This window comes from Cyanistes caeruleus, chromosome 1 (genome assembly GCF_971803275.1).
Source record: "Cyanistes caeruleus chromosome 1, bCyaCae1.hap1.1, whole genome shotgun sequence".
Taxonomy (NCBI): domain Eukaryota; kingdom Metazoa; phylum Chordata; class Aves; order Passeriformes; family Paridae; genus Cyanistes; species Cyanistes caeruleus.
The window spans coordinates 20,664,029-20,677,315 of NC_141701.1; the positions used below are offsets into that span (position 1 = coordinate 20,664,029).

The 13,287-nt window shown below is 42.0% G+C and overlaps 2 protein-coding genes across 2 annotated transcripts in view; one reads left to right on the forward strand and one right to left on the reverse strand.

Annotated features, from left to right (window-relative positions):
- The window catches only part of DCAF13 (DDB1 and CUL4 associated factor 13), a 25,623-nt gene extending 16,755 nt beyond the window's left edge, over positions 1-8,868 (reverse strand). The window contains exons 1-6 of the mRNA XM_086881329.1: positions 8,664-8,868; positions 7,509-7,708; positions 5,274-5,381; positions 3,458-3,547; positions 2,423-2,578; positions 1,634-1,711 (exon numbers count right to left, since the gene is read on the reverse strand). Of these exons, the coding sequence (XP_086737455.1) occupies positions 1,634-1,711; positions 2,423-2,578; positions 3,458-3,547; positions 5,274-5,381; positions 7,509-7,708; positions 8,664-8,733 (702 nt within the window). The 5' untranslated portion in view covers positions 8,734-8,868. The remainder of the gene's footprint in view (positions 1-1,633; positions 1,712-2,422; positions 2,579-3,457; positions 3,548-5,273; positions 5,382-7,508; positions 7,709-8,663) is intronic.
- The window catches only part of SLC25A32 (solute carrier family 25 member 32), a 17,064-nt gene continuing 12,562 nt past the window's right edge, over positions 8,786-13,287 (forward strand). The window contains exons 1-3 of the mRNA XM_086881340.1: positions 8,786-9,022; positions 11,795-11,945; positions 13,002-13,087. Of these exons, the coding sequence (XP_086737466.1) occupies positions 8,851-9,022; positions 11,795-11,945; positions 13,002-13,087 (409 nt within the window). The 5' untranslated portion in view covers positions 8,786-8,850. The remainder of the gene's footprint in view (positions 9,023-11,794; positions 11,946-13,001; positions 13,088-13,287) is intronic.

The following is a 13,287-nucleotide window of genomic DNA, read 5'->3' on the forward strand; positions in this document are numbered from 1 at the left end:
CAAGTAAGAGAAAACACAGTTCCTTTCAGCTGATTAAATGCTGAAGCCTATCTTTGAAACACCCTAAGCTTCCCTGAAGGTTGCACAAGAATACCTTCTAGTTTTAAAGTATACCAACGCCTACCAAAACATTTTCTTCCTGTCTTTCAACAGAATTCCTTTTATTCATCTTTCCCAGCTCTTTTTAGACTAGTTCTTATTTTGAACCCATCTCACTATCTCATCCCTCCCTTTTTAAGACTTAAGGCTTCGAAACCCACACTCAGGACAAACAGGCAACAGAGCTACTGCTTTGTGATGTGAGAAGCTGTACTCATATTTTCATTAAGGAAAGGACTCCCACTGAGTTCCAACTGCTTTGCTGATCAAATCCCAGGAAGGCAGCAGTGCCAGAAACCAGTGCTCATACATAAGTAAGGTACTTGCAATAAGCAAACCCCTTCTCTTAGGAGTTCCAGAGCTCAATGCAGAAATGGACATTTCATGTCCCCTCCACAGCAGAATTACCCCTATCCCAGGAGGAAACACAGTACTGTGCCCATGGAAGCAAGGAAGTACTAACCAGTGTTTTATTCCTACAGCAGGAAATGTACCTCAGCACGCTGCTTTACATGAGATACACATATACAAACATGTGCACACAGTCCAACATAAAAATTCTATATGTATGCACAGTCATGTATCTAGCATATATACATATGTAAAATTCTGTTAGATTCAAATTTAGCTCACAAAGGATCAAACTGCATCCTTTGAGCTTGTAACTGTAGCTCTACAGCACCGGCTGTGTTCATTTCAACATTCAGGTCTTCAGCTGGCATCACTGACAAGTTTTTATAAGTACTGCCTCAGTGGCCCAAGTGAATATTCACTAAAAATTGTTGGGGCACAGGGAGAGAAAGAAATACTGTTATGACAACAATATTCCTTTTTATAACTAAATACCATTTGAATGTTCTAGCATGTATCAGACCAATGACACTGCAGACAGTATGTAACACAGGAGAACACCGAGTACATATTCATGAGCTAGAATATTGTATTTCAAGAAGAATATTGTTAAGATATTTCTGGGGCTCAGAACTACTGAACTTGATTGAGGTTTGCTACACGTGTATGAATTACCAGCTTCCTACTTAAATAAACAAAAAATATTCTGTTAAATAGGAATCTATTTCTGCAAATTATTTCTGAATGTTTACAGTGCACAGGGAAGGGTTTATCTCCCTTCGAAGGAAAAACACCTTTTCAAATACAGAGCAAGACTCTCCAGTGATAAACTTACCTTGTTTCCTTCTGGCAAGAAGAGGAAAAAAAAAAATCACACATACATAGACAGAATGCAATACAAGAACATAAAGTTCTTATTGTGAAATTGCTGTCAGGTCAGGCACTTGATCAAGAATTACAACAGAGTGAGCATGACAGCCTGTCTGAATGCAAAAAAAATCCCTTCTAACTCTGCATTGTTTAAATCCCAACATTAATTCAAACTCAGAAGACTCAGACAATAAAAGCTCAGTGAACTCAGAATTCAGAGCTTCCTGTTCTCTGCTGTCACCAAGTTACAGGCTATTATATATTCAGTATTATTATTAGCACCAGTAATTCATTTTAAATAGAAAAACATTACCTTTTTTAATGGAGTTGATTTTCTCATATCATATAGCACAATATTCCTGTCAGAAGCACAGCTTCCCAAAAGGTAAGTCTGGGAAAAAAAAAAAAAAAAAAAAAAGCAATGTGTACAGTCTTCGAAATACTTCTGGAATGTGGTTAACAGCTTTCATTAGATAACTAAGCTATTTCACAAAGCTGATCATGAGTTTCTTTTTCAGTCAAGGAAATACATTCATCATTTTTTCTGTGCAACTGATCACCCAGCACAAATACTTTAAATAGCTTTCCCTGTAAGATTCAGAATCCATGCGGTGCCCTCTACTTTAAAACTAACAGACAATTCCTCATAAACATTTTTCTATCAGCATAGCCCAGTCAAAGGTATAATAGGAAGTGCTGTGAAAAATCAAATGCAATTGTTTTGCCATGGAGAGGGTGAGAAGTCTCAGTCACAGGTAGTAGAATACTGGAACTGATTAAGTGGCAGCCCCACAGCCACTTAACTGCTGCACTGTATGACTGAGGTACCAGGTATGTATTGTTGTGGGCAGAATGGAGACTGCCCTGCTTTTGTTTCTCCTCTCCCAAACTAACAAAGACAAAAAATAGGAAAATAAAAATATATGGTACTACATTCCAAAATAATATTACCATCAAAATCTATGTATACATCCCCCTACATATTCCATTAAAACATAAAATCTAAATTTGCAAGAAAAAAATTCAAGATGGTGCAAGTAGAGTTTGGATCTCATACTGTTAACAAAAAATACTAGTTTCCAATATATAACACAAGCATTACCTCAATGGGATTAAATTTTACACTGCTTATGCTATCAAAACCCCAAGTCAGAGAACACTTGGGGCTTGTCCTTTGTTCATCCCAAATGTCCACTTGATGGCCACAGGTAGCAAAAACAGGTTCCTTCCAGTGGTGATCAATTCCTGTATACACTGTCTTCAAGGGAAAAAAAAAAAAAAACAAAGTAAAAATTTTAAAACCCAATTGTATGCATAAATACTCAAGTATGTTCTGTTAGGAAAAAATCAACAAAGCATTGCATATAGAGTCTCACTTGGTTTTTCTCATTTATATTACTCAAAATTAACTCACCAGTGCTACCAGACACTAAGCCTGATCAGATGTACCCCTTCCAGCAGGCAAGCTTTCTTTTCCATTTAAGGCGCATGTATTTTGCATGTTAATTTACAATGGAGTTGGCACTAAATGCATATTTACAAAATCCTGGCTGATTTTAAAGCAAATGAAATTTTTAAGAGTGCAACTGTATTTTCCTTGGGACTTGATTGGATTCCACAGACACTGCAATAACTAAAGAGTTTCAAACTGCCTATTTGAAAAAAGCATTTAATGTTTTTCCTAACATAAGCTTATCATAAATTCAAGGCGCCAAAATAAATATTTTTAGACTGCTTTTTGTCAATAAGAAAGGTGTAAGGTGTTAGTATTTTGTATTGAATGGCTGTAACGTATTGGCATGAAAAATAAGTTATTTAATGTACACTAAGCACTGACATCACATGTCTGACGAGACTACAGAGAAATGTGACCAGTTTGCAAGAAAGGGATAATTAGCAGACAGAGCTAAGCAGACTCTGGTGGCATTCAAGGAGTGTTTTCTGTTACATGTAAAATAAGTGGAATAAAAACATGAAAATACTTTAAAAGTGCCATTATAGAATTTGTCATCAAATTACAACCCATTATGATAACACCTGATATCAAACTATTTTTCTCTCCTTCAAAAGCTAGATATGAAATGATTGAAATTTAATTCAAAAGATGTGTGGGGAAATCAAAACTCAGATCCACTACCTTCCCAAGAATTGTATGAATAGGTTCTTCTTCTTCTCCATATTCCGGGCTCTCCATTTTCCACTGTTTCACGGTTTTGTCATCACCAACCTGGAAACATTGGAGAAATCATGTACAGTTTTATGTAAATATATTCCCTTTTATTTTGCTAGATATGCTTTGCAATTAAATACAGGCATCCTTTCAAAAAACAAACAAAAAACAAAACATTCTGTGATATACACAAATGCTTCCTCCTGCTGGTTCAGTGTTCACAGATTAGCTCTGCTGGTCATAATACGTTGTTAAAACATGTACATGGCCTGGCTGGAGTGAACATTCTTCATTGCAGCCCACCTGGCACTGTGTTTTTGATTAGTGGCTGAAACAGTGCTGATACAGCACCCAAGCCTTGGCTGTGCTTGCTCAGTGCTGAGGCATTTCCCACTGCTCCCACTCTGTCTCCATCATCCCTGCCTCACCCATCAGCAAACAGGCTTGGGGTGGGCAAAGACTGGGAGGGGACACAGGCATAACAGATGTCCTGAAGTGGCCAAAGGACTATTCCATACCATGGAATGATGCTCTGCAATAAAAGCTGCAGTACTGGGAGCAGAAAGAGGAGGTGGGCTCCACAGTGGCTGCTGCTCAGAGATTGTCTGGGGATCTGTTGGCTTCTGAAGGCAGGCAACTGATTCCCAGTTTGTCACTTGTTTCCCACCACCACCACCTTTCCTTCACCTATTCAGCTGTCTATCTTGATCCACAAAGCTTTTTCAGTTTCCAAAATCAAAACAGAATAGGAAAAAGGTGAACTGGAGTGATGGTTATTTTGTAATGCTACATTTTGTGATTTTCAATCAACTGGCACCCTAAACTGCAAATTATCTTCTGGAAGTCATTTTGATGAGCCTGTTATCAGTTAAAAGGCATTTTCCACCTCAGTTGCTCTGGTTGCCTGTTTCAAATTTTGTTCTACCTCTTGCACTAATGACAGCACAAGCTTTTGTATAGCTGTGCAGTGACCTGGATCATGCAAACAGGCCTAAAAAATGTTAGCTTTACAAGTTTATCTTCCCCTCCCTGAATGCACTACTACTGTTTCTTTTCTCCCTCTCAATTTTCAGGCAGACAGATTGTCAATAGGGGACTAAGTAACTTGGAGTCACTTAAGTTTTTTACTGTGAGTGAAAAATCCTAACTATATCCTAACTATTGTCCCTGTGAACTAGTACATACCTTATAAAAAATAAATATACTATAGTGAAAATGGCTCTTTTATGACCAGTTCAAACAAAGCACAACCTCAGGACACTTCAGTTTTCAGAAACAGTTTTTCATGCTGTGTTATCTTAGAACTGTTTTAATGCCAATATGAAGACATACTATTTCCAAGCAGTTTACATGCAACTGAATCTGTTGTGGGTTTTATGAATTAATAAAGCCTTATTCACATGGAATGATCTTAACTTAATCAGATTATTTTTAATCACAGTATATGCAAACAGTTACTTTTTAACATGCTTTTACATCTTTCAATTAAGATAATCCATTTACTACCTTAATAAAAACTAGTTTATTCAAGTTTTAATTACATGACCATCTGTTAGCTATTTTCTGGTATTTATCCATTCGAAGGTCTTGAATCACATCCGTACCACAACATCAGAAAAAAATTTCATCGTAAATAGAACTGTTGGGTTCACTGTCACATTTAATAAGTGTATTCATACACTATTTAAATATTCTACGGCAGAGAGCAAGCCTCCCAGTGAAAAGCAGATAGTGAACAGCTACTCTGTGTTGCTGCAGTATTAAGGAGTCACACAATACTTACAGTGAAGAATGATGTACCACAGAAACGGGCACACATGCCTCGAACAAAGCCTTCATGGGCTTGTATAGTGCGGATGCATTGTCGCTTGGTCAAGTTCCAAATTTTAACCTGATAAAAACAGAGGAGCAAATATTCTGTTAGCTTTCTACAACCCAAAGCTGCAGCTCACAATTCAAGTACAAGAGATTACACGTGTTGTAGTGAAATGGCAGAATTGGCTTGGACACTAATCAGATTTCATCATGTTAAGAACTATTTAATTATTTCTTTCTTGAAAAGCAATTTTAAAAGTGAGGCTGTTTCATTCTTACCCTCTCCCCTGACCTACGCTGTACACCTTCTGCATTTTGCACTCCCCTGCTTTTGAACCAGAATGCTTGCTAAAAACACCAGCAGTTACAAATTCAGCAAAAAAATACCCTTTTAAAGACGAAAGCACAAAGAAATTTGGAACCAACAGAATTTTTTCAGTCCAGCTGCTGTACTACATTATCTGTAAATGTCCATTTCTCATAGAGGTTTCTATTTCAAAACTTTTGGGCTCATTTAAAAAAACAAAAAAACAACAACAAATAAATGGAGGTCAGGTTTTATATTTTTATATATTTATAGTACCCAGTATTTTACTCACTCTATCAGTGGGTAAGAAATCTGGCTAAACTTTCATAGGAATTTGTTCCTTTTCTCTGAAAAGGTTAACCTCCCTTATCCTTACTGCATGACATATGCACTTTCTATAAAAAGCAGAAAGCAACCAACTGCCCAGAATATACCTTTAAAGTATTCAAGTACTATCAAACAAGCAATGAAAGGGTGAGAAAAAATAGGGAATTCAAAAAAGACAGCTATTTTTTTCTGCAACTAGTTCAAATTAAAGTGTACTTGATTGCTATTTATAGTTATGTAAAGCAATCAAATAGCCTTTTTTAGGCAGTATGAAAAATTGTTATTACAAAAAATTTCTGGTTGTGTGCCCCTTCACCCTAGCTAATCTGATGGTTTAACTGCTTTAGGGGAAGGAGTGGGGGCATCATGTGGGCAACAAAAATCAATCACATGTATTGGTTTTACATGACCAGGTTTTGATAGTGGGAATCTACAGGGGTGGCTTTTGTGAGAAGCTGCTGGAAACTTCCTTCATGTCCAGCAGAGCCTATGCCAGCCAGCTCCCACACAGACCCATCTCTGGCCAAGGCCAAGCTAGTAAGAAATGGTGGTAATGACTCTGTGATAACACATTTAAAAGGAATAAAAGCTAGTGGGCAGAGGTTACTGCACTCTGAAGAGAGGAGCAGTACACAAGGAGCAATAACTCTGCAGACACCAAGGTGAGGGAAGGAGGGGGAAGAGCTGAGGCTCCCCTGACCCGTCATGAAGATCACAGTAATGCAGCAGTGCCCCTGGCGCCCATGGAGGAGGTTAATGGGAGTGCAGAGATCCAACTGCACCTGTGGAGAAGATCAAGGCCAGATGCACCCAAAGAAGGGTGTAATCCACAGCAAACCCTTGCTGGAACAGGTCCTGGCAGGGACCTCTAGAGGCATGGAGAGAGGAGCCCGCACTGGAGCAGGTTTCCTAGGACTTGTGACTCTGTGACACTGGAGCACCCTGTTCTTGAAGGGGTGCACAATGTGGAACAGTCACCCACACAGAAGCAGTTCATGAAAACCTGCGGCCTGTGGAAAGGACTCACACTGGAGAAGTTAATGGAGAACTGTCTGCCATGGGAGGGACCCATGGTGGAGCAGTGGAGGGACTTCACTCCCTGAGTAGAGGCAGAAACAACTTGTAATGAACTTACCGTAACCCCCTTTCCCCATTTCCCTGTGCTGCTGGGGAGGAGGAGGGAGATCCTGGGAAGGAGGGAGGGGTGGGGGGAAGGTAGTTTTCAGGTCTTGTTTTACTTCTCATTATCCTGCTCTGATTTTGTTAATATTAAATTCAACTAATATCCCCAAGTTCGGTCTGTTTCACCCTTGATGGTAATAGGTGAGTGATCCCTCCCTGTCCTTATCTCAAACCACAAACCTTTCACTACAATTTGTCTCCCCTGTACAGTGGCACAGTTAAAGAACAGCAAAAAGTTTCACCTTCCAAGTGAGGATGAAGGTAACATGCTGAAAGAAGACAGAAAAGGTGTGACAAAACCAACCAAACATCACAACAAAAAACAAAAGAGAAAAAAGAAAGTAAGAGAGAAAGGTACCTTTTCTTTGTTGTGGTTTGTAAGCTTACCTCTCCATCACAAGCTCCAGACAGCACTGTAGACAAACTTTTTGGATGTTTGGCCATGCAATTAACTCCATCTCTGTGGCCATCAAGTGAACTAAGAAAGGGTTTTGCAAACACACGTTCTAGCTTTGTGGCATTCAGAGCTCTCGTGTACTCTCGCGCAACTTCAAATGGATGCAGTGCAGGGTCATAGTTCCTTGGAACTGCAACAGAAAGAACACACATTGGAAACCCATGCTGGAGCAAGTACAGAGGAGAGATGCTCAGAGGGCAATCTCTCCCATCAGGAAAGGCTGTGAGAGACCTGGGCTTGTTCAGCCTGGACAAGACTCTGGGTAGACCTCATTGTGGCCTTTCAGTACTTAAAGGGAGCAATGAGAAGGATGGGGACAGACTTTTTGGATGTTCTGTTAGGATATAACAATGAGTAACAGTTTTAAACTTAAAGAGGGTAAATTTAGACTAGACAGATGATGAGAGGAGATGGCACATGTCCCATCAAGGTTTTCAGCAACCTGATCTAGCTGACGATGTCCCTGTTCACCACAGGGCAAAGTGTGAAGGGTTGGACTAGATAACCTTCAGAGGTCCTCTCCAACCTACAACTCTATTATTCTGCGTGTAAAATCAACACAATTTTTGACAGTTTTAATAATGAATACGCAAGAAGCAAAACTCGATGTCCCCGCAATGAAACAGCATTAAGTACAAAAACTGCAAAGTAGGAAATTCTAAGCGCAATCTCAGGACACCAGACCAGCGATGAAACCCCCAGCCCCGCACTCCTGCTCGTACGCCGCTGCCAGACCAGGCTCTGCCCTCCCGGGATGCAGCTTCCGGCAAGGGCAGCTCTCCCGCGGAGAGGGCACCGCACGCAAATCCCCGCCTGGGACCGGCACCCGCGGGAAAACTCCTGGCGCTCGGAAACAGAAGCGCCGAGCCCGAGCTCTCGCTGCTAGCGGGCAGCGCGGAGAGGAGGCGAGCGGAGCGGGGCGGGGTGGGGTGCGGACGCCGGGTGCCGGGTGCCGAATGCCTGCCTTCCTGCCTCCCTCCCCCTCCCTCCTGCGACGCCGGCCTCATCCCTTCCGGCCGGGCCGGTGACCGGGCCGGGGACCGGGCCGGGTCGGGGGCCGGGCCGGGGGCCGGAGCCCCGCTCACCGCGCTGCAGGTCCAGCTTGGTCTCCCTCACGTAGTCATCGGGGTTGCGGCTCAGCACCTTCACGCGCATCCCGCCGCCCGCTGCCCGCTGCCGCGCGCACACGTGACCGGACGCGCCTCGCGGGCCGTTCTCGCGCGAGGCCGCGAGCCCCGCCGCGGCCCCGCCCCTGCGCGCGCGCGGCCGGCGATGGGTGCCGCGGGCCCCGCGTGCGCGGCGCGCGAGCCGCTGTCGCGCGAGCCGCCGGCGCGCTCCGTGCTGCGGCACGTGCGGCTGGAGAACCTGGCGGCGGGAATGAGCGGCGGCGTCCTGTCCACCCTGGCGCTGCACCCGCTGGACCTCGTCAAGATCCGCTTCGCAGGTGAGGCCGGACCGGCCGTCCCCCGGCCGTCCTGCGCTATAGACGCCCGGACGGGCCCGAGCTCGCCCGGGACCTGCCGGGCTCCCTGCCCAAAGCCCGCGCCGTTCTGCCCGCCCCGTGCGCGGCGCCGGCGGGGCAGCCCCACGGCTTGGAATAAACCGGCCGTAAGCCGAAAGCCGGTCTCCGGTTCTCTTCCCTGCTATCCCAGAGCTTCTCCTTGTCACTTGTAGGGACTGTAAAATGTGCGGTGTGCCTCGAGCTGTTTCCAGGCAGATTAGAGCTGGCCAGCCTCTTCTCCCCTTTCCATGACCACCAGTGCCAGAGGACACCGGACGAGCACTGTCTGCTTTTATCAGGCGGATTGTCCCAAGCCCACGGTCAAAGTTCACCTTTATGCCAAAGATTTTCAACTCTCAAAGTGTGGCGGTAGTTTTGGAATAACCTTAGTTGTTAGCAATAGTGGTATTGTTTTCCAGAAAACTCTTAACTAGTTTGTTTCTCCACAGAGAATCATGACGACTTCTCTTGACTTTTCTGCTAATTTGATAAACTTGTCCACCATTTATCTTATTCTCTTTCAGAGAGGTTGAAACATCTGTATCTTTGGATTGTTTTCTTAAACAGATACATCATAGATGTTTCGAAACCAAAGTATCACAGAGACATTTCACAAAATTTAATATATGGCATGTCCTACTTGGGCGCATCCTGGGCTGCATTACGAAGAGCATAGCCAATAGAAGGGCTCTTTTCTCTCTGTTTTCTATTTGTAAGGCTAGGTCGGAAGTACTGTGTCTGTTTTGGGGCTCTCCAGGACAAGGAGGGCAGTGACACACTGGTGTGATTGCAGTGGAGACCACCAGGACTGGAGCACTGGCACAGAACAGTTTGGCCTCAGAAAGGAAGGGCTGAGGGAAGCTGAAATTGCAGTCTGTGACAATGTTATTGGAAGACACAGGGAAGGTAAAGCCAGATTCTTCTTGGGGGTAGTTAGTAAGCCGAAAAGGAGCAGGCACAAGAGTGAACATGGAAAATTCCAGTTATTTTACTGTAAGAATAGTCAATTACTGGAAAAGGTTACCCAGCGAGGCTGTAATCTCTTCAGCCATGGAAACATTCAGGAGTCAACTAACTGGTCATGTCCCTAAGTAACCAGATCTAATTAGATCCAGTGTGAGTACAGGTTTGGATTAGGTGGCTTTTGGAGGTCACGTGCTTTCACATGCTTCTTTGGGTTGAAAATAACAATTCCTATGTTTTGTCTTCAACCAGGGAGCAGGAGCTGATACCAGAAATTAATATTGTGAAGATTCTTGGTAGCATCATTGACAGAAAGACTTGTATTCGTGTCTCTGATTTCCCATGTTGCTTAATATGTTTATAAACTTAATCTAGTGTCTGCATGGTAAAAAAAATACATAAATGTCTCTTTGGGAAAGGTCTAGCAACACTTACTCAGGAAGGAGAAAAGAGATGTTTGTGTTCTTGTTTTGGGTGGCTGTCAAGGTGTTCAGGCCTTGTCACACAGTGCTCATCAAAAGTATTTTGTCTTTAATGCTGAACTCTGTCACAATGTGCAGTACCGGACACAAAGTTCAAGAGGATTGAATAATAAATGTGGCACTGAGCAGAAAATGCATATTTACCAGGACTAATTTTGATGTGGACACAAAAGCGACATTTCTTGTAAAACTTTGAGACCAGTTTTCAGTACAGCTGCAGTCTAGCCATATATCTGTATTGACAATGAAAGCTGCTGCTATGTTGGCATCATAGAGTAATTTAGGTCAGAAGAGAGCTGAGGAATTCACCCCCTACTCAGATAAGCTCTGCTTAGATCTGTTTGTTCAGTCTTGTGTACTGGAGTTTTGAGTAGCTTCAAAGATGCTCTTTAGGCAACTTGTTCAAGTATTTGGCCACTCTGCTGGATAAAAAGTTCTGGTCAGAATTCCCTGTGTTTCAGCTTGTGTCTGTTACCTCTTGTCATCTCACCATGGACCGTATCACATGTGTCATCAGTAATCAACTTACTCCCTTGCTGTTACAGTAGGAGCAGCAGTAGTTTCCACTCCAAGTTTTGTGGCCATCCAAGTTCTGCATGATCTGTCAGACAAAAACTTGTGTGCTTTCTGTATTTTTGAAGTGACATTTTCTGAATATTTTGACAACCATCTGTTAGGTTATTACATGGGAAAAGAAACATTTGAGTATTGTGGTAAAAACTGACTTGGGAATCAGTAAGACATGACCCATTGCTTGATAGAACATTTTAAAGAGAAAATTTGAATGTAACGGTTATTACTTGGGACTTATCTAAACAACGTAGAGAAACAGGTCAAGGATCCCATCCATATCACTTGAAATAAGATGCAAAATTGCTGGAGTGCTAAAAAGAAGAGACAGAAAACTTCAAATCTGCTGCTCATCAAAAATGAACAGAAGTACATTTATTTAGCTTTGTCAGATGAATAGGAACTTTCCACTTGCTGAGCTAAGGAGTTACCTCCTTTTTTTGTTTCTTTTTCTCCCCTTTTTTCCCCTAAGTTCTTGAACTGTAGGCTTATAAAGCTGTAAAGTTTATACTTTAAATCCAACTCTTGCATACTTGTGAAATAATACTCTTGTAGTATGGTTGATCAGTTTGGTTTTGTGTTCATTTATTGAATGTATTGAATTTATGCTTTAGGGGCTGTGGACTTCTTTGTTGGCTTGGATGCAGTTGAACTTTATGCTTCCTGAAATGTCTCTCAGTATAATTTCTTTCTTTCGTAGTAAGCGATGGTTTGGAGCTGAGGCCAAAGTACAACGGGATTCTCCACTGTATGAGCACTGTCTGGAAGCATGAAGGACTACGAGGCTTGTATCAAGGGGTAACTCCAAACATGGTGGGAGCAGGGGCTTCCTGGGGACTTTACTTTTTCTTGTAAGTAGAACTATAAAATGTGTCACGCCCTGCACAACATAGTGTTCAGATATACATTGCTTCTTCTTTGTGAGGTATAAAAACATGCTAAGTGACTTGCAAGCTTGTCGTTCTCTTAGCTAGTCCAGGTCTGTTAATGTTTATTATGGTTTGCTGTTTTAGAATTTAAGCAATTTGAGTCAGAGACCTGTTCCTGTCAGGTACAGGGCATTCCCTTGATGATGTGAAAATACTAAGGAATTTGAGAGGTGGTGATACTATTCATAAAGAATTCTCTTGAAGTGCCAATACACTGTTTTTAAAACCTCGTGAAAAGCAAGAATCTAAATTGATTTCCTAAAAAAATAAAGAACGTGAGGTTTTCCACTAAAGCTGAATGTTTGATTGTTTTTAATAATTTTAGTGGCAGTTTTTTCATTGTTTTTGTCAGTTGATGTGCTTTGGTTTTAAAGCCCGTTTTTTAATATTCTACTTTATTAACTCTGTTACTGTGACCTGATTTACTACTTACCCCTATTAAAACATCTATACCCCTATTGAAACATCTTAGGGACTAGTTAGGTGGCATGCCTCTGCAAAGCTCGCTTGCCAGTTGTCTAGACTCTGTTATTGTTGTACTTCAGTCCTTAAGTTTTGCTATAGATTGCTATTGAGACTTCATCTTCTGTTGACAATTTCTTAATTCACAAAGATTGCAAACTGGATCAAGATAAGAAAGCTCGATGTATTTCTGAGCCAGAGGGTAAATACCTAGCACTGTGGCTCCCAGCAGACTTCTTTTAGAACTTAATTCTTGATATCTGATAATTTTCAAGATGCAGTCCCATTGATACTGACAGTTTAATTATACAATTGAAATATTTATTACCATAGTTCACTTTAAAGAGCTAACAGCTCAGAGATCAATTAATCAATAAAACAAAGGTGGTTTGGATACCTTTTCTTCAAAGGCTCTGTATGACCATGATCTTAAGTCAGGTATGCCATTCTGGACTTGGGTTTTTTGTGGTGTAGGTCTGTTTTCACCTTTACTAAATTATGTTGTACATTTTCCAGTTACAATGCCATCAAAGCTTACAAGAAGGAAGGGAAGATGGAAAGTCTCAGCGCAAGCGAACACCTGGTGTCAGCTGCAGAGGCTGGTGAGGTTAAATGCAAAGATCAATTAATGTTCACTTGTAGCTTTTCCAAGTGCTGCTACCTGCCTTTTTCTGTCACTGCTTCTTTTTGTTGCAGGTGGCAAGTGTAAGTGTTCCAGCCAAAATGCAGTGGTTTGTTGTCTGTAAATAAAACAAAGATGTCTAGCACAAACAGATGGGTCACTGTGGTCCTTCGGTTTTCC